The 19,186-nt window shown below is 42.4% G+C and overlaps 1 protein-coding gene and 1 long non-coding RNA gene across 2 annotated transcripts; both read left to right on the forward strand.

The window, feature by feature from the left end:
• Positions 1–8,925: 8,925 nt before the first annotated feature.
• On the forward strand, positions 8,926–12,796 carry LOC139392341 (myoneurin-like). The gene is made up of 2 exons (XM_071140259.1): positions 8,926–9,156; positions 9,996–12,796. The coding sequence occupies exon 2, from the start codon at positions 10,079–10,081 to the stop codon at positions 11,192–11,194; it is 1,116 nt and encodes a 371-aa protein (XP_070996360.1). The 5' UTR covers positions 8,926–9,156; positions 9,996–10,078; the 3' UTR covers positions 11,195–12,796.
• A 158-nt stretch (positions 12,797–12,954) lies between these two features.
• LOC139391740 (uncharacterized) lies at positions 12,955–18,908 on the forward strand. Its single transcript, XR_011629606.1, has 4 exons — positions 12,955–13,126; positions 14,263–14,327; positions 14,526–14,675; positions 14,789–18,908. It is a non-coding gene; the product is annotated as an uncharacterized lncRNA (long non-coding RNA).
• Positions 18,909–19,186: the final 278 nt, after the last annotated feature.

Genomic DNA, 19,186 nt, shown 5'->3' on the forward strand with positions numbered 1-19,186 from the left:
TTAATCTCCTTCCCTCCTCATAAACCCTCTCTCTCCCTCCATCCATCAGTCTTGTTCCTGTCTTTCTATTCTGGCCAATGAAAGGTGTAGGGTATAAAGTCGTGCAAAAATCAAGCCTTCTAAAAAGTTTAACAATAGTAGTGTCTGGTATACTGTATATTTTCATTATTTCTAAAGTTATAGACCTATGCCATTACTTTACCCAGTTGCTGTAAAAGTTCTCAACCATACTGTAGGTCCCTAAGTCCCTGCAATTCCCAACAAGTGGGCTAATCCTATTGGCATGAGCCGTAGGGTGTTTGCCGTTCGCGGCCCAGTCCCTCCGTTCGCTACATTGGTGTCAGAAGTAGTATGAGCATGAGCCTTCCCATTCCGAGGGGGCAGTGTAGCAATCCTCGCTACAAATTCCAAGTGGGTTACCCTATTGGCGCAATGTTTACCTTACACACCAGTGGCACAGGTTTATGTCCCTGTCCCTCTGTTTGCTACAATACTATAAACTACTTTTTATATATATATATTTATATCTAAAAGTTTGGAATTTCAAGATAAGTCTCAAGAAAAAAAGGTAAATCTAGCAATGAATAACAAATTAATTGATGAGCTATTCATTTTCATTATCCAAAGACGAGTAGATCTAGCAGGGTTGGCTGCTGTTGGTACTGTATAAGTTCTAGTAGGGTTGGCTGCTGTTGGCACTGGATAAAATATTCACTCGCCATGATGGACAGATCATCTCTTCTCCAGAGTACCCACAAGGGGACACTGCAACCGCATGCATGCATTTTCTTCAGCTTTCAATTGGTTTAATTTTTAATTTTTTTATTGTAATTTAGCAGCAATTTACAGTAGTAAGTGTATACATTTTCATACTGGTCCCCCATGGGAACTCAATTTGAGGTCATGATGCTATTATGAACATAAAAAAACTAAACTAAATAGAAGGAGTAACCAAGTTATTTTTTATATATTATTTTATATATTACAGAAAAACCAGTATGCATACAAGAAGTATACAAACAGACAATGGTAACATATGCTAGGGGGTACAGCAAATTAGAGACTATAAAAAGACCTTAAAAGATGCACACATATTGATTGTTTTAACTTCTCCAGGATTGGTGGGTCCCCTGCGGGACGGTTGTGCTAACGTAGGCTAATGAAATTAGCATGAGGTTGTAAGTAACAAGAACATTTCCCAAGTATATCTGACAAATTTGTGTTACTCTAACTGCACTGTCCAATTTACAGTTGCTATTACAGTGAAAGAATAACATGCTATTGTTTGAGGAGAGTGCACAGTTTTGAACATGAAAAGTTATGAATAAACAAATAAGGCACATTTTGGCAGTCTTGTTACAAAATTTTGAACCGAAATGCAATGGTTCATTGGATCATTCTGAAACATTGCACACACACTGCTTCCATCTTGCGGACAGAATTTAAATTGCACCTGGTCTGCAATAATACAGTCGTGGCCAAAAGTTTTGAGAATGACACAAATATTAATTTTCACAAAGTCTGTTGCCTCAGTTTGTATGATGGCAATTTGCATATACTCTGGAATGTTATGAAGAGTGATCAGATGAATTACAATTAATTGCAAAGTCCCTCTTTGCCATGCAAATGAACTGAATCCCAAGAAAAACATTTCCACTGCATTTCAGCCCAGCCACAAAAGGACCAGCTGACATCATGTCAGTGATTCTCTCGTTAACACAGCGGTGAGTGTTGACGAGGACAAGGCTGGAGATCACTCTGTCATGCGGATTGAGTTTGAATAACAGACTGGAAGCTTCAAAAGGAGGGTGGTGCTTGGAATCATTGTTCTTCCTCTGTCAACCATGGTTACCTGCAAGGAAACATGTGCCGTCATCATTGCTTTGCACAAAAAGGGCTTCACAGGCAAGGATATTGCTGCCAGTAAGATTGCACCTAAATCAACCATTTATCGGATCATCAAGAACTTCAAGGAGAGCGGTTCAATTGTTGTGAAGAATGCTTCAGGGCGCCCAAGAAAGTCCAGCAAGCGCCAGGACCGTCTCCTAAAGTTGATTCAGCAGTGGGATCTGGGCACCACCAGTACAGAGCTTGCTCAGGAATGGCAGCAGGCAGGTGTGAGTGCATCTGCACGCACAGTGAGGCGAAGACTTTTGGAGGATGGCCTGGTGTCAAGAAGGGCAGCAAAGAAACCACTTCTCTCCAGGAGAAACATCAGGGACAGACTGATATTCTGCAAAAGGTACATGGATTGGACTGCTGAGGACTGGGGTAAAGTCATTTTCTCTGATGAATCCCCTTTCCGATTGTTTGGGGCAGTCGGAAAAAAGTTTGTCCGGAGAAGACAAGGTGAGCGCTACCATCAGTCCTGTGTCATGCCAACAGTAAAGCATCCTAAGACCATTCATGTGTGGGGTTGCTTCTCAGCCAAGGGAGTGGGCTCACTCACAATTTTGCCTAAGAACACAGCCATGAATAAAGAATGGTACCAACACATCCTCCGAGAGCAACTTCTCCCAACCATCCAGGAACAGTTTGGTGATGAAAAACGCCTTTTGCAGCGTGATGGAGTACCTTGCCATAAGGCAAAAGTGATAACTAAGTGGCTCGGGGAACAAAACATCAATATTTTGGGTCCATGGCCAGGAAACTCCTCAGACCTTAATCCCATGGACAAACAAAAACCCACAAATTCTGACAAACTCCAAGCATTGATTATGTGGCTGTGGCCCAGAAGTGAATTGACAGCATACCAGAGCAGATTGCAGAGGTTGTGGCCCAGAAGTTAATTGATGTGGCCCAGAAGTTAATGTGGCCCAGAAGTTAATTGACAGCATGCCAGAGCGGATTGCAGAGGTCTTGAAAAAGAAGGGTCAACACTGCAAATATTGACTCTCTGCATCAACTTCATGTAATTGTCAATAAAAGTATTTGACACTTATTGAAATGCTTGTAATTATACTTCCATATTCCATAGTAACATCTGACAAAAATATCTAAAGACACTGAAGCAGCAAACTTCGTGGAAATTAATATTTGTGTCATTCTCAAAACTTTTGGCCACAACTGTACATAATGGCTTTTCGCTTGCATTTCAAAGATGATGGTACAAAAAAATATTTAAAAAACGATTGATTTTTCCCTTTGTATTATCTTTTACCATATCCAATGTGTTATATTCTCCTACACTCCTTTCACATTTCCACAAACATCAAAGTGTTTCCTTTCAAATGGTACCAAGAATATATATATCCTTGCTTCAGACCCTGAGCTACAGGTAGTTAGATTTGGGTATGTAATTTTAGGCGAAAATTGAAAAAAAGGGTCCGATCCTTAAGAGGTGAACAGTGTTTGAATGTTAAATGACGAGACAGAGGCATTGATGCGAGTAACCAGTCTTGTTCAGTACATCACAACCCATCCGGGTATCTCAAGCACCCCGGTAAAACACAAGAGTTGCAGTAATGAACATTTACCAACAGATGGCATCACTGTGCCATCTTACACCCATAACATCTTCCCTTTAATAAAATAGGACAGGAGGTGTCAATTCACTAACAAAACAAACCTAGTAACAATTTCCAACATGAACAGTTTAGTATTTTTTTTTTTTTTTTTTTTTTTTCCCAGAACAACAACACATTTTGATATTCTCTTCACTTTTATCTCTGTCAACAATCCTACAGATTAAGTATTTTTGGTGGCTGGGACAGACGCCCGCATCGTGAAAAGACAGGGGGCTTGTCTGCGAGGACTGCGGGTTCCCGCACAGGCGTGTCACCTGAATGTCTAAGGGGAGAATTGATGGGCGAGGGAGCGGCCGACCTGTGATCCCCTGGCTCTTCGCCCAGTGCCTCAGGCCCCATGTGACTTGCTGGGGTTCTGTCTTTTGTCATGCGACCCCTTTGACCATCAGGGTTCTGAGTAGGTGCTGGCTCAGCAATCCGAAGGTCAACCCTGTTACGACGGTACAGTGATCCATTCACTTCGACCAAGTAGGAGCGTGGTGCCACTTTCTGTACACAGGATCCGAGTCTCCAGAGGCCTGTCCGGTCCCCTGGTAGTGGCTTCATTCGCACCGTTTCACCCACCCTGAGCTCAGGTAAGTCTTTTGCTGATTTGTCGTAGATGAACTTGGAGACCTGTCTTCTGTGACGTAGCTTCACCAGCACGTCTGTCACCACACATGGCTCCAGGAGAGTGCTGGCTACTGGCAGAGCTGCTTTTAAGCGCCGTGCCATGAGGCGCTGTGCCGGGTCCATGCCTTCTGTCGGGGTATTGCGCCACTGCAGGATTGCTTTCCAGGTATCTTTGCCCTCTCGCAGAGCCTTTTTGCAGAGGTTCTTTGCGATTTTTACTGCGGACTCTGCCTTCCCATTAGCTTTTGGGTGTCGTGGTGATGAAGTGACGTGCTCGAATTCCCATCCTGCAGCAAATTTTCGGAACTCAACTCCGGAGAATTGGGGTCCATTGTCTGAAATTACCCTATCTGGCTGGCCATAGCGGGCAAACTGAGCCTTGCAGCGTTTGATCGTTGTCTCTGCTGAGAGGTCGGGGAGGAGGTCGATCTCCCAAAAGTCTGAGTAATGATCGACTACCAGCAGAAAGTCTTTGCCACTGTGCTGGAAGAGATCTAGACTTACTATCTGCCAGGGGTGCATCGGTAGCTCGTGGGACATCATCGTCTCTCTCTGTTGCTCAATGGCATATTCATTGCAGATTGTGCATTTACTGACATAGTCTTTAATTACACTCTGCATTCCTGGCCAATACAGTGTGTCACGTGCTTGTCTGTAACAGCCCTCACCTCCTATGTGACTTGAGTGCACGCGTGCCAACATCTCAGGGCGCAGAGACCGGGGAATAACGACTCTCTGACTCTTGAATATTACTCCGTTTTGAACACTGAGCTCCTCTTTGATTGGCCAATATTCTCTGACGGCTAAAGCAGTTTCTTCCCTGCAGTCGGGCCAGCCCATCAGAATCACAGACCTCAATGCCTGGAGTTGCCCGTCCCTGTCTGTGTGATGTCTGATTTGTATAAGGCGCTGGTTCGTAACATTAAGGTAGTCAGTCTGGTTGATGTGTTCAACATCCACTTGCTCTGTTTGTAAGCTGCACACTGCGTGTTGTTCATACATGAACCGTGTGTGTGTGCCTGATGCAGTAGCCCTGCTGAGCGTGTCACTCACATACATCTCTGGCCCTGGCTTATACACCACCTTGAGGTTGTAGTTTTGTAGGGCCAGTAGCATGCTCTGCAGTCGTTTTGGGGCATTCAGGAGAGGCTTGCTGAATATAGCAATAAGGGGCTTGTGATCGGTCTCTGCGGTAATATTGTCGCGCCCGTACAGGTAGTGGTGGAAGCGTTGGCATGCAAACACAATGCTGAGGCACTCCTTCTCTATCTGGGCATAGTTCTGCTCTGTTGGGGTGAGTGCCCTAGAGGCAAATGCCACAGGCTGGCCCTCCTGCATGAGGCAACAGCCAAGTCCATACTGGCTTGAGTCACTCTGAATCGTGACAGGTTTTGACACATTGTAGTATCGCAGTACAGGTGTCTGGGTGACCAGTTGTTTTATTTCCCTCACCGCTGCGTCATGTTTTGGGAGCCAATGCCAGATGGTGTCCTTGTCCATGAGCCTCCTCAATGGCTCACACACTTCAGAGAGCCGCGGTAGGAATTTGGCCAGGTAGGTGACGAATCCGACAAAGCGCTGCACTCCCTTCACGTCAGATGGGTGGGGCATTTCCAAGACAGCCTTCACTTTTTCAGGATCCGCCTTCAATCCGGTGGAGGACAAGATGTGCCCATGAAAGCGGACCTCTGGCACTTTAAACTGAAGCTTTTTTATGCTTAGCCTTAGCTTGACCTGTCTGCATCTGACCATCAGGGCCAGCAGCTTGGCGTCATGGTCACATTCTGCCTCCTCATCACTGTCCCCACAGCCCACTACAAGAATGTCATCTGCTATGGGTTCCACGCCACTGAGTCCCATCAACAGCTCATGCTGTTTCCGCTGATACACCTCTGGAGCCACGGAGACACCAAACGGAAGCTTCAACCACCTCTTCCTGCCCCAGGGTGTCCAAAAGGTGGTCATGTAGCTGCTGGGCTCGTCGAGCTTGCACTGCAGAAAGGCATCTCTGGCATCCACAAGCGTGAAGACTCTGGCCTTTGGGAGCTTGTAAAGAACATCCTCCAACGTGGGCATAATGTAATGTGAACGTCGCAGAGCCCGGTTGAGGTGTTTAGGATCAATGCATATCCGTAGCTTGTCTGGTTTACTTATCCAGTCCGTAGGCTCGGTGACGGATATGATGTGGCCATCTGCTTCGTATTTGTCAAGCTGAGCCTTCGTAGCTGCTTTCATGGCCACTGGTACATTGCGGGGTGCACACTGGACAGGCTGGATTGCTGCGTCCAACTCAAAGTGGACTTCCCCAGGAACTGACTCGACCGGTGCGTTGAAGACATCATGGTACTTGCTTAGGAGTGTCTCCTTGCTCAGGGGCCCAGCCTGGACTGTCTATAATGTTAAGATCAGCTGGGATGGTGAAGTTAATAAGTCCAAGGCGCTCGCATGTAGAACCTGACAGTAATGGCTGTTGACTAGCCTCAACTATTTCAAACTCAAGGGTGTATTTCTGGCCACGTAAAACACACTCTGTCACAAACAGGCCTAAAGAGGTCATGAACTGGCCTGAATACAGTTTCAGCTTGGTGCTACTCTGTGTGAGTTTGTCTCTGGGCGCGAGCCTCCTTTTGTCTTTAAGGCTCATAACGTTGAATGTGGCCCCTGAATCTAGCTGGCATTGCTGTGGTTTATTATTAAGTAGCAGAGTGACAAACCACTTTTGTCCTTTTGCCCTCACTGCCCCTATGCACTCGCTAGCATGTACATCCTCTGTGCTGTCGTTCCCTTCATCTGTGTTTGTTTCCATGGAGTGCACTTTACCCTCCTTTCTCTTGCTTTTCATGCAGACCCTTGCGAAGTGATTAGCTGTACCACAGGATTTGCATATTTTTCCATAGTGTTCTACAGTGTTCTTTTCCTCGTCCATGAGAAATGCCACAATATCGGCATGTATTGGGGTTGTCTACTGCAGAGTTGGCTGTAGTATTAGCATTAGCTGTGGCAAAGGGGAATTTCTTTACTGGCTGCCTGAATGTAGCATTTACATTGTCCGTATGTTGCCTTTCTAGCTCCATGGACCTCATCCGTATATCAGTAAGCTCTGCTGCACGGCATGTCTCCACTGCCAAGGCCAGCGTCAGGTCACGCTCTCTCAGCAAACGTCTGCGGGTGCCCTCATCCATTATGCCAAGCACAATCGTATCTCTGATCAGTTCATCTCTTAAAGCACCATAGTCACATGTTTTTTTTACCTTTATTTAACTAGGCAAGCCAGTTAAGAACAAATTCTTATTTTCAATGACGGCCTAGGAACAGTGGGTTAACTGCCTGTTCAGGGGCAGAACGACAGATTTGTACCTTGTCAGCTCGGGGGTTTGAACTTGCAACCTTCCGGTTACTAGTCCAATGCTCTAACCACTAGGCTACCCTGCCGCCACATGCCTTTTCCCTTAACCTAGTGACAAAGCTGTCAATGGACTCCCTGTCCTCCTGTTTGCAACGACCGAAAACATAACGCTCGTAGATGACGTTCTTTGCTGGCGTAAAGTAATGTTCAAGAGCATCAAGAATAGCTATAGCGTTACCTTGCTGTGCTGCTGTTAGGTTCAGGTTGTGTTTGTATACGTGTCGGCATTCAGTTCCCATTATAGTCCTCAAAGTGGCAGCCACTACCTCATCTTCCTTTTCCAGAAGTCCCGTTGCTAGCGCATAGTCCTCCCATTCACCTCTAAACGTATCCCAGTTCGTGCTCCAATCCCCGCTGAGCTTCATAACAGCGGGAGGGGGAATGTTCGCTGCCATGTCTAACCGGTGCTAACAACACTGAAGCTAACTAGCAAACTCACTCTAGCTTAAGGCCAATTCCGGGCGAAATTTTACACAAATAAGCATTTGTTTGTAAACCAGAGCAGGTGACTCTAATTTGCGGAAAGCATGGTTAGTTATCCGACTCTGACACCATGTTTGAATGTTAAATGACGAGACAGAGGCATTGATGCGAGTAACCAGTCTTGTTCAGTACATCACAACCCATCCGGGTATCTCAAGCACCCCGGTAAAACACAAGAGTTGCAGTAATGAACATTTACCAACAGATGGCATCACTGTGCCATCTTACACCCATAACAAACAGCTTTCTTATTGGAAGAATGTAGAATGGTCTTAATGTACTGCTCGAATTCCTTATAGAAAACACAGTAGAGTGTTTTTTCACTAGTGAATTTACATTGTTTTTCTGTATCCTTTTTATAGTTAAGGAAACCGAGCAGCACATTCTCCCATAAAAAAAACAAAAGTCATCAAGAATATGAACAATTATAAAACGATGAATATTTTTCCATAATTTCTTTGCATGTAGACAATGCCATAATAAATGCAAAACTGTTTCTGGATGCTCAACACAAAAAGTACAGTTAATGTATTTTTTGAGTTTCTTCAGGTAATGATTTGCAGGGTAATACTTATGGATCATTCTGAAAGAGACCTCTTTGACCTTGTTAATTGACCTTGTTAACAAGCAGGTATTTGTGTGATAATAACCAGACTTTTTCCCAACAGATATTACATAAGGAATGGATACAATATCCCTTTGAAATAAAGCACCTAAAATAAAGTAGACCTGTTGTTCTGAGGGAGCAAGGAGAAACACATTTTTCCCATTGGAGACTCAACTGGATTAATCGAGAGTAGGTCAAGAAAATGAGGTTTGGTTACAACTCTAAACGACATGAGAGTTCCAGATGGAATAGCATCAAAGACTATGGCGAACTCCCTAGGTGTAGCACTAACCACAAGTGTGAAGGAAGAGGTCATAGACAACAGATTTTTGATTCCAAGGATCGGAACTGAAAAAAGTGGTCCCACTTGCCCTTAGTAGTAGGGGTTTCCAAATCAGCCCCCACAACTTCCGTTTGAAATTTACATCGCTAGCTAGCTAAAAAAAACAACAACAAGGACAAATTAACCATCTGTCAACTTTCATGAGATTAAACGATATCTAACCAAGGATTTTACCAAGGTGAGGCGTATGCTGCGCAGTGTGGTATTTTCATTAAACTAGCTTCGCTAGCAAGCTAATTGCGTCAGCTAGCTAGCTTGTTATCCATGGCTGTCGCAAGCGTTCGTGCTACTGCATGTTAGCTTTTATATTTTATATTTTTTATTTAACCTTTATTTAACTAGCTAGCTAGTTAGTTGGCTTTGTCAAGATAACTAGTTAGGTAGCTACCTAGCGAAATAGCTGGCGATGCTACGTAGAGCCAATTAGCTAGTTTATTTTCAAGTCCATTTAGTTAACGTTACTTCTCGAACAGGGTTTCCCAAACTCGGTCCTGGGCCCCTCCCTCCCCCTGTGTGCACGTTTTTTCGCAAGCACTACCCATTTGATTCAAATATCCAATTCATCATCAAACTTTGATTATTTCAATCAGCTATTTAGTGCTTAGGAAAAAACAAAATGTGCACCCAGGGGTGGGCAGGACCGAGTGTGGGAAACCCTGTCCTAAAATATTCATATTATGTTTCTTCGAACAGCTGGTAAAGTTATAACTACTACTAACCAAAACAATCACTGATTCAGGATACTAGCTAGCTAGATTTCAGAATCGCTTGAATGCAATAACCTTAATTAGGGATGTCATGGAGACGTTCATATCAGATTTTGTTAGTATTGTGCACCTTACCATATACATAAATAAAAAATCAGTAAACACAAAATCAGTGTTTAGGCTGTGCATGTTGCAGTACATGTTAGCTACACTTTCTCGTGCCCATGTAGGTCAGTTTTATGAAGCAATGAGGGGGTGCACAAACAACATTTGTTTGTTTTGTAACTTTCTCGAGATGTGTGTTTTACAGTGGGAAGCCCTAAGTAGTTCACTAGCCCTCCAAGAAAGTGAGCTGGAAGGACATAACAAAGGAGCCAGGTTGCAAGAAAACAGATGAAAGAAGGGGCAACAATGTCTGAAGAAGGGGCAACAATGTCTGAAGAAGGGGCAACAATGTCTGAAGAAGGGGCAACAATGTCTGAAGAAGGGGCAACAATGTCTGAAGAAGGGGCAACAATGTCTGAAGAAAGGGCAACAATGTCGGAAGAAGGGGCAACAGTGTCGGAAAAAGGACAGATAATTGCCTCTGATACTGGTAGTGATGAGGAGTTAGGTGAAGCATTGTCTAATGGCAACCCCATACCACCTAAGAGGGGAAAGGGAAGGCCCAAAGGATCAGGCTCTAAGACACCCAAGATACTGAGGGTACTAGACAAGCAGCCACGAGGCAGGCCACGTAAAGTGGTTGACCCTAATGCTGTTTCAGCAGAGCCAACTGCACCTCTGAAGCATGGCCGGCCCCAAAAAGTTAAACAACCAAAAAAAATGGGTAGGCCGAGGAAGAACCCGCTATCAACTGAGGAGGAAGAAAAGAGAAAGAAACCGAAAAGCCAACCTAAGGGATCAAGAGTGTCAAAGCCTCTCGGAAGGCTGCGCATCCATCCCTGCATGGATCCCCCAGCCACCTCTGCCGAGCCACGGGGAAGAGGCCGCCCACGCAAGGCAATAATAGGTAAAGGTGCCCACTTACGGAAGAACCCACCTCCAACCTCTAAAGTTTCCAAGCCACCCGTTAAAGATGGTTCCCCGCGAAAGAGCCCCTTAGGCTCCGTACTAGCAAACAATGCCAAGAGAGCAGCAGAGAAGGATAGTTCCAATAGTGCACCCCCAGCCAAACGGGGGTGCACTGTTTCTCCAATAGTAAAGCTTTACCGCTGCACCAATGGTAAAGCAAATGTGTTAGATGAAGCTGCCATCCAAGCCCAGAGGCGAAGAGGCAGGAGAAAGACTGTGAAAGTTGATTATACAACTTATGATTCAGAGGAGGAGGAAGATGCAGAGAAAAATGAGGATGAAGACTTGTCTCCAGTTGAAGAGGAAATAAATCCACACAGTGATCATTACAAGGCTAGCAAACCTGGTAAGGTGGCGGCAGCCCTAAAGAAGGTGGGGGTTGTTTCTAAAAGGAGGGGCAGGAAGCCTGGCTCAACCAAAAAGGTTATAAAGTAAAAGGAACCTAGGTGGAGCAGACTGAACAAGACAACACACCTTGTTGCCGGGAAACACAAAATATCAGTAGCATCTTGTAGGATGAATGGACATGTTTTTAAAATGTTATTAATGGGATAGCTTTTACCTAACTCTTTAGTTTTCTCAATTAACCTACGTGTCTATTTGCTCTTGCTATTATTGTTGATGGTTTGTGGAAACCATGTGAATCTTTTTTTTTTTTTTTTTCATAGCTCGAATGATGTGAAGACAATTTCATTGACAGTTGTTAATGTATTGGTCTGTGCAGACTTATCCCATTTGGATACTGTTTCTAATTCCATGCTCATCCTTTAGGTCATGATATTCTCATTGAGCTTTAACTGAGATGTTTCTTCATCTCCATCCGAAATGTTACAATGTGGGAAAGATTAGGAATGTATGAATCAATTGTCTATTTACTCATATAGGTAAATAAGAAGCTAAAATGGGTTAAATCAGTGTTTTGTTTGCTGTAATTAATAAATAATTAATAACATACTTTTAATTGTTGCCTTATCTCTCCTGAGGGTCTGCAATTTTCTAAATGCTAATGTCTTGTAATTTTATTTCCCTTAATTGCCAAAGCTTTGAATGTAACAACTTCTCCTTCCCAGCCATCTTTGTTTCGATACAGATTTTGTTAGTGTCACTGTCATGGTACCCTCTTCCCTATAAAGTGCACTACTTTGACCAGAGCCTACGGACCCTTGTCAAAAGTAGAATAAGGGAATAAGGTGCCATTTGGGGGCGGCGCCATTAAACATAGTTGCACTTTCTTTCACTTGGGTCATTGCATACTTCACCTTGTGGTGTCAAAACAGTAACTGTGAACTTCCAATCCAATCATCACTAAGATTTCTCCCAGAAGATGTATAGTTATTGTCTACTGTGAGGGTTTTTTGTTAGTGAGTATCATCCTTGTAATTCACTAAACATCACTACTCATAGTTATTTTTAAGACTTTGTTATCTGTTAGCTGTCAACTCTTTTACTTGTTTTTTATTACTTGGCTTTCAACTGAAGTGGATGGCTTGGTTTCACAGACTGGGCAAAGATGTATGTAAATGTTGTTCAGGATTGCATGTATGTTAAACATGTCTTCTAGCCTGCTATTCATTTCTTTAATGAATTGTGTGCATGACAATATCAGTTCATACTGCATTGCAACTTTGTAATTTCTGTAATATAGAAATCGTAATTGAGGTACACAGCAAAATCTATAATTTGTATGATTTCACGTTCCTGTAAAAAGTTTCTTACAATTTCATGTTTTCAACTTGGTCTGGCTCTTATTCTATGTTGCTTCGATTAATTCAATGTTCTTGTCTTGTAATAATGTTTTTGACAATGCAGTTGAACTATACAGATAAAAACATACATATTGTAAAACATACTGCATCTATCTCTGTAATTAGAAATAGGTATGTGAAGCCACCAAACATTAATTTGAGGATAATGTGAATTTGAGTTTTGTTCCAGAGAAAATATTTTGAAAGTTTGCTGTAATAAAGTGAAATGTCAAGATTTGTTTTATTTGTTGATGTTTTTTTTAAAATCTCAATAAAAACCAAAATATGATTTGATTCGGCTTTATTTTTATAGGATTCTGAAGCTTAATTGTTTGAAAAGCAGAATGTGGTGAATAAAAGTCAAATTTAATAGAAACATATCTTCGTGGCTGGTCAGGAATAAAAAGTTTGGTGGAACGTTTACTCCATTTATTGGACCCATTCGGTGCTTATGTCGCGCATGGTTAGACACCAACTTCCGGTCCTCAGATGGTTGTCAGAGGAAAACAAAATCGAATGAAATTACTTTCGAAATGGGCGTCTTTGAAGTTGTTTCCTAAATGTTTCTCGATTTCGTAATTTTGCAGATCAGAGACTTCACGAGTTCACGTTCTAGCTAATGGTACGTGCATGCATATGAAACGGGGGGAGTGGGAATGTACGGTGATGGTAGCCCTGCGTTAGCTACAGTTAGGCTACACGTTACACTAGTAGCTAGAGAGGTTATGATTCTGTGCCGAGTGACACGTGCTTGTATAATTTAAACTACATAAATTAAAATGATAAACCATCTGGTGTGATGGCAGTTTAGTCTTTTTCACCCCCAACCTAGCCAGTTGAATAAACAAACCCTTTCGGCTAGCTATGTTCTCCAGTCCACCGACTAGGCTATGCGTCAGGCTAAATTAATTAGCTACACAATATTAATCTGAAAACAGTGCACTCACAAAATCAATTTGTACAATAATATGGACTATTTGTTGTGGTCACAAGCATGCATGTGTTTCATGGACTGTACCAATTAGGATGGTGCAGGGTGGATTTGGTTCATAGTAAATCTCACTGTTTGCTTCATTATACTTAGCCTAGCCCAAAAGGCCGGCAGATGGCGATATTGAGTCGTTCCTTCTTACCGTCCAATGGGAATCTATGCAACCTGCTATACACTCGTATCCCCTCCATGGACAGGTTCGAACATGAAACATTCTCGACTTAACTAGTTTTAATAGCGAGGTGGCAGAAAAAAAAACTAGGAAATTATGCATACTTTCTTTGCATACTTTCTTTCCACCACCATGCTACAGTGGCTAATGCTAGTCCCTGTCCACGATACAGTTTTGAAACTATCAGATTAGTAGTGAAAAAACAGACTGCTGCAACCTGATTATCTGAATGTGATACTAGTATTATGGCTAGCATCCGGGACTAGTATTAGCATTGTAGCATGGTAGTAGAAAATTGTGTTTCATAAAGATTTTTTTGTCCCCCCCTTCTCGCCATTAAATTGAGTTGAGGAGGAGATTGACCGCTTTGCAGCCTGAATGGATAATGTTTTATCCACGAACAGGTCCACGGGAAACGAGTGTATAGCGGCTGCATATATTCCCTTTTGATGGTAAGATGAAACGACTCTGCCGGCCTTTGGACTACATTATACTGTACTAATATTACAATATATCAAATGATGTATCACAAATTCAACAACAAAAGTTAGTGTGTTTACAAATGTCATATAATGTATTAATTCTTATATTTTAGCCATAGCCAACCAAGGAGCACCTGTCTTTTCCCAGATAACTGAAGGTGTCTGGATATGATCTGCAGTAAGTACATTTCATATTTTTCAAAATTATATATCCTAGAAGGCTATTTTAATCATAATGATGCCATTGCCAACATACTTTTTTTTTTTGGCATACAATAGCACTGATATAAGTGCTACTTATATAAGTGTTGTTGTGTAGATTGCTCTATTTGGAACATAGTGGACAATTTATTTTATGTTTGTTTCTCATATGAAGGTTGCAGATGAACTTCTTGTCCAAGTTCTCCTGGAAGCCTTTGACAACATGGAGAAGAGTTGGGACAGCATAGATGAAGCAGGAGACTACTCAACAGATGAAACTAGAAATATACCAAGCTATTCATGTCAGAAAATCACTGAACACAAGGTAGGACATCCTTAAACAACATTACAAAGCAGAAATGTAAATGTTTTATAGACCTTATTCCAACCTCAATAATAATCACTTATTTGTACTCCATTCTCATTTTTTGTCAAAAGGGAGCAGAAGGGGGAGAAGAGGTCCTGACTGACAAAACATATAAGAAGAATATGGCCGAATTTAAGGTGAAGAATGAAGATGACTCTAGTCCTTTTTCGGACATCCACAGTCATTCAAAGATCATGGCTCAAGATCTTCAACGAGGGGCAACAGAAGTCATCCAAGATAAGTGTTCCCCTTTCTTAGAAAGATTATGCCCTGTGGGCCTAACCAATGTTCAGGAAAGTTGTATTTTGGCTTCTGGATTTGATGTAAAAAAGAAGACCAATAGAGATTCTGCTGCAGTGGGGATCGGTACTATAGTTTCTTTCTCCCCCTTTTCAAGCAATCTGTCAAAAAATATAAAGGGAACTGTCACACAGTCACCCATAGACCTTGAGTTACAGCAATCTTCTTTATCAGACTCTTCTCTAAGTGACCCCGGACAATATTCAAGAGCGGTAGTGGATGAGAAAGCCTATGCTGATGTATCCCATCAAATGTTAACACTTTCGGAAACCAAAAAAGGAAAAGAGAAAATATCACTTTTGCCTGTGATGGAAAAGCAACAAAAGCGAAAAGTTGGTCAGCCATATAAGAAAACTCTAGTGAAAATGGCTAAACTTTCAGCAATTGCCCAGGAATGGGATTCAGATGCTACAGAAATATCCAGGGTGACTCGCAATAAGGATAATCTAACACCCTCATGCAAACAAACAGATGAGAAGAAATGGGATGAAATGTTAGAATTTCCCCCAACTACCTCAAGTGCCACAGGCTTTGGAAGCAATTCAACATCTGATTCTTCAAACCACCTTACTATTTCACATTCAGATGACATATCTAAATCTCAAGTAACTGGACAAAGCATTTCTATGGAATTTATCCAACCGCCCAGAGGACAGAGAACTTCAAAGACCACACAAAAAGCAGAAGAAGAAGTCCCGGCGCTGAAATTGACCACTGCCGCAGAGGGGAAAGATTCTCCTATAGTACAAGCTCTGGCACAAAACACATTGGTGCTGTCGGAAACTGTCTGCTCGTTTGATGATAACACAGAGGATGCATTGAAAGTACAAAAGATACCTGGAAAAAATACAGCAATAACGTCCAAAGCAGGAAATAGAAGGACTCAGGCGTTCAAAAGAAACAGAATGACTCCGAGCAGCCTGTTGACCACTCAGTCACAGAGTAGCAGCGCTACACCCCAAGAAAATTGTAATTTGGGACTCTCTCAAGATGCAACTCCACTACAATCATCTGACATAAAAACGGAGCCCAAATTCTTTTCAGACACTGGTGTCTTGGATGTCGAGAACAATTTGAAGGAACCCCGAAAAAGAGAACCCTCCAAAAACTTTACAGAAGGGAGTGGTAAAAGTCCTGGTGTGATGTCTAGATGCTTTGACTTGTCTATCACTCAAAAAGACCAGGAGGCACCAAGTGACATAAGGAGGGAAATCAAATATAATGTCACTGCTAACACATCAGCTGTAGGAAACCAGGGGGAAATGACTCCGAGAACTCAAGCTCTCTCAGGACTGAAGAGTATTGAGGATGTGCTGAAATTGAAGCGGAAAGCTGGTCGACCATTCAAGAAAAAGACATTGTTTAAAATGGCTAAACTGCTAGCGATAGCACAGGAAGGTGGATCTAATGATACGGAGAACTGTGGCATGATTGAAGAGTGTGTTCCAAAATTCCAGCAGGTCCCTGCCTATCACCCCCCCAAGTCAAAAGTAAAGAAGACGGATACAAGAACCGTGGCATCAAATTCACCTACAAGCACCTCAAGAAAATCCAGCAGAACGTGTAAAACGACCCCAAAAACTGTTCAAAAGATGCAAATCCTCACACACACGCCCACCCAACCAGTGTTACCAGTTTCATCCTATCTTATTGAACCCATTCTCAAATTGGAGGACACAACTCTTATCTCACCGTTGTCTGTCATTCCTCTATGTAGTGCAGATATTTCCCCTCAACAGGAAAGTCACAGAGGTGGAAAACCCCTGAAGAAAAACACACCATTTTACAAAAACATGACCACTGCAGTCCCACATCCTCCAATATTTGCACTAGATTCCAAGGCCCTTGCTGAGATTGCTTATACAGGGAATGACAAAGAAACAAAGAAAGACATTGGATCCAAAAGTAAATGCAAACGGGTGCCTAGAACTCGTGGTGTATCAGAATTGCCGTGTACAAATGGAATTCCTCAGGGAGATATACATACCCAGACTAATAGGGATGAGGTGTATTCCAAGACTTCAGCACCTACTGTGCCACACTCCCAGAAATCACGGAAACGTGGGGTTCAACATAAAAAAGGTACAGAAAAGGCACTTGTCCTATTATCTGATCAAACTGCCCTTCCTGTTTCAGATTGCCAGTTGCAGGTGCAAAATCACAGTGCATCTCAGGAAACGCCTTTACTGACATCAAAGATTGAGACAGAATCTGACACTGTATACCCGACACCGAGAACGGTTACAAAGAATATTCCAAAGATGTGTAAGGCAAGAAACAAACCTTTACTGAAAGTTGAAAAAGCACAGGTGCCAACTCTGGATCCTTCCCTTGTAGTGGAACATATGCGTCCCGATGTGCCAGAAGTGGATCAAATGAGACAAGTGGAAGCAGTGATAGAGTCAGTAATTAAAGATGTTCACCAACCACTGGAACATGTGGATCAAAGAAACAAAAATAAAGAAGAAGCCAGCAATGTTTCTGCATCAACTCTGGATTCTTCACTTGGAATGGAACATATGCGTCCTGATGTGCCAGAAGTGGATCATACAAGACAAATGGAAGCAGTGATGGAGTCAGTGACCGAGGATCTACACAAAAAAGAGGTCAGTGATATTTCTGCATCAGCATACTCAACCTTTCCTTCCTCGGATAACCTGTTTGAACAACATAACCATAGTGCATTATCTCAATCGCCTTTGCTGACATTAGACATAAAGACAGAATCGGGCAGAATCAAGAATGCCCTACCCAAAAAGTCGAAAATATGCATGAAAGAGAAACATACGTCAAAAAGCCTATTGAAAAATCATAAGAAAGCATCTATGCCAACTTCAGGTCCTTCATCTGACACAGTGCATGCGCCATCCAAAAGAGTTAAGAAGAATTCCACTACTTGTCAAGAAAGAAAAAGACCTTCACAGAAAGTTGAGAAAGCACAGGTGTCAACTCTGGATATAAACTACTCTGGAGAGAAACATAGAAGTCCTGAAATCCCACAAATGGATGAAATGAGACATGTGGAAGCATTTATAGATGCAGTGATTGAGGATCTCCACAAACCACTCAAACCTAAGGATCAACAAAAAAAGTTAAAAGAAGAGACTGATAATGTGGCTCCATTAGAACCAACAACCTTTCCTGCCTTGGATAACCTGTTGGAACAGCATAACCATAGTAAATTACCTCAATCTTATTTTCTGTCATCAAGAAAGACAAAATCAGGCTTGAAACATACTGTTCCAAAAACGGCAACAAAGAATAAGTCAAAAGCATTCTTTAAAGGGAAACTCTCTAAAACTGATAAGAAAGCAGCTGTACTAACTTCCGATCCTTCTATTGGAGGTGAAGATGGATATCTTGAAATGCCTCCCCACCTTAACCAAGCAGAGAAAGGAGGAAAGAGTGATGGAAAGAACAATAATGATGTGGTAAAGCATGAAATATCAATGACAGATTACCATTTGGAAACAGCAGCCCACAAACCACATCAGCGTAAAGGGCCAAGAAAGAAGCTAAAAAAAGAGGACTGTAGTGTTTCCAAACCAGATCAAGTAGATTCCACTATCTCAGACAGCCAGCTAAAACAGCATGACCACAATGCATTAGAGCACGTTTATTTGCTAGCATCAGAGACAAAGACAGAATCAGGAATGGAACATATCATACCTGAAATGGCAACAACAAATAAGTCAAAATCATCCAGGAAAAGAGACCTCCCTTTAAAAGCACCCCCAGCAAACGCTAAAAGAGCAGCTATTCTAACTTCAAATCCTTCTCTTGGAGCAGAAGTTGGATGTCTTGAAATGCCTCCCAACCTTATCCATGCAAAGCAAGGAGGAAAGTGTGATGGGAAAAGCAATAACAATGTAGTTAAACATAAAAAAGAAACAGTGACATCAGTGATGGAAAAACATATGGAAACAGAGCGCAAACCACGTATGGGGTCAAAAAAGAATCTGAAAGAAGAGGACAGCAATGTTTCCATATCAGAACAATCAGCAACTCTTACCTCAGATAAACATCCCAACCAAGTTTCTTCGCTGGCATCAGAGATCAAGTCAGAATCTAACAGTGGATGTGTCACACCCACACAAAAAAAGTATATTTCAAAGGCATGCAAGAAAAGGAAGATAACTCCAACCCCACCAAGTTCAAAACTTTCTCTT

The sequence above is a fragment of the Oncorhynchus clarkii genome, chromosome 32 (genome assembly GCF_045791955.1).
Source record: "Oncorhynchus clarkii lewisi isolate Uvic-CL-2024 chromosome 32, UVic_Ocla_1.0, whole genome shotgun sequence".
In the NCBI taxonomy this organism is placed as follows: Eukaryota; Metazoa; Chordata; class Actinopteri; order Salmoniformes; family Salmonidae; genus Oncorhynchus; species Oncorhynchus clarkii.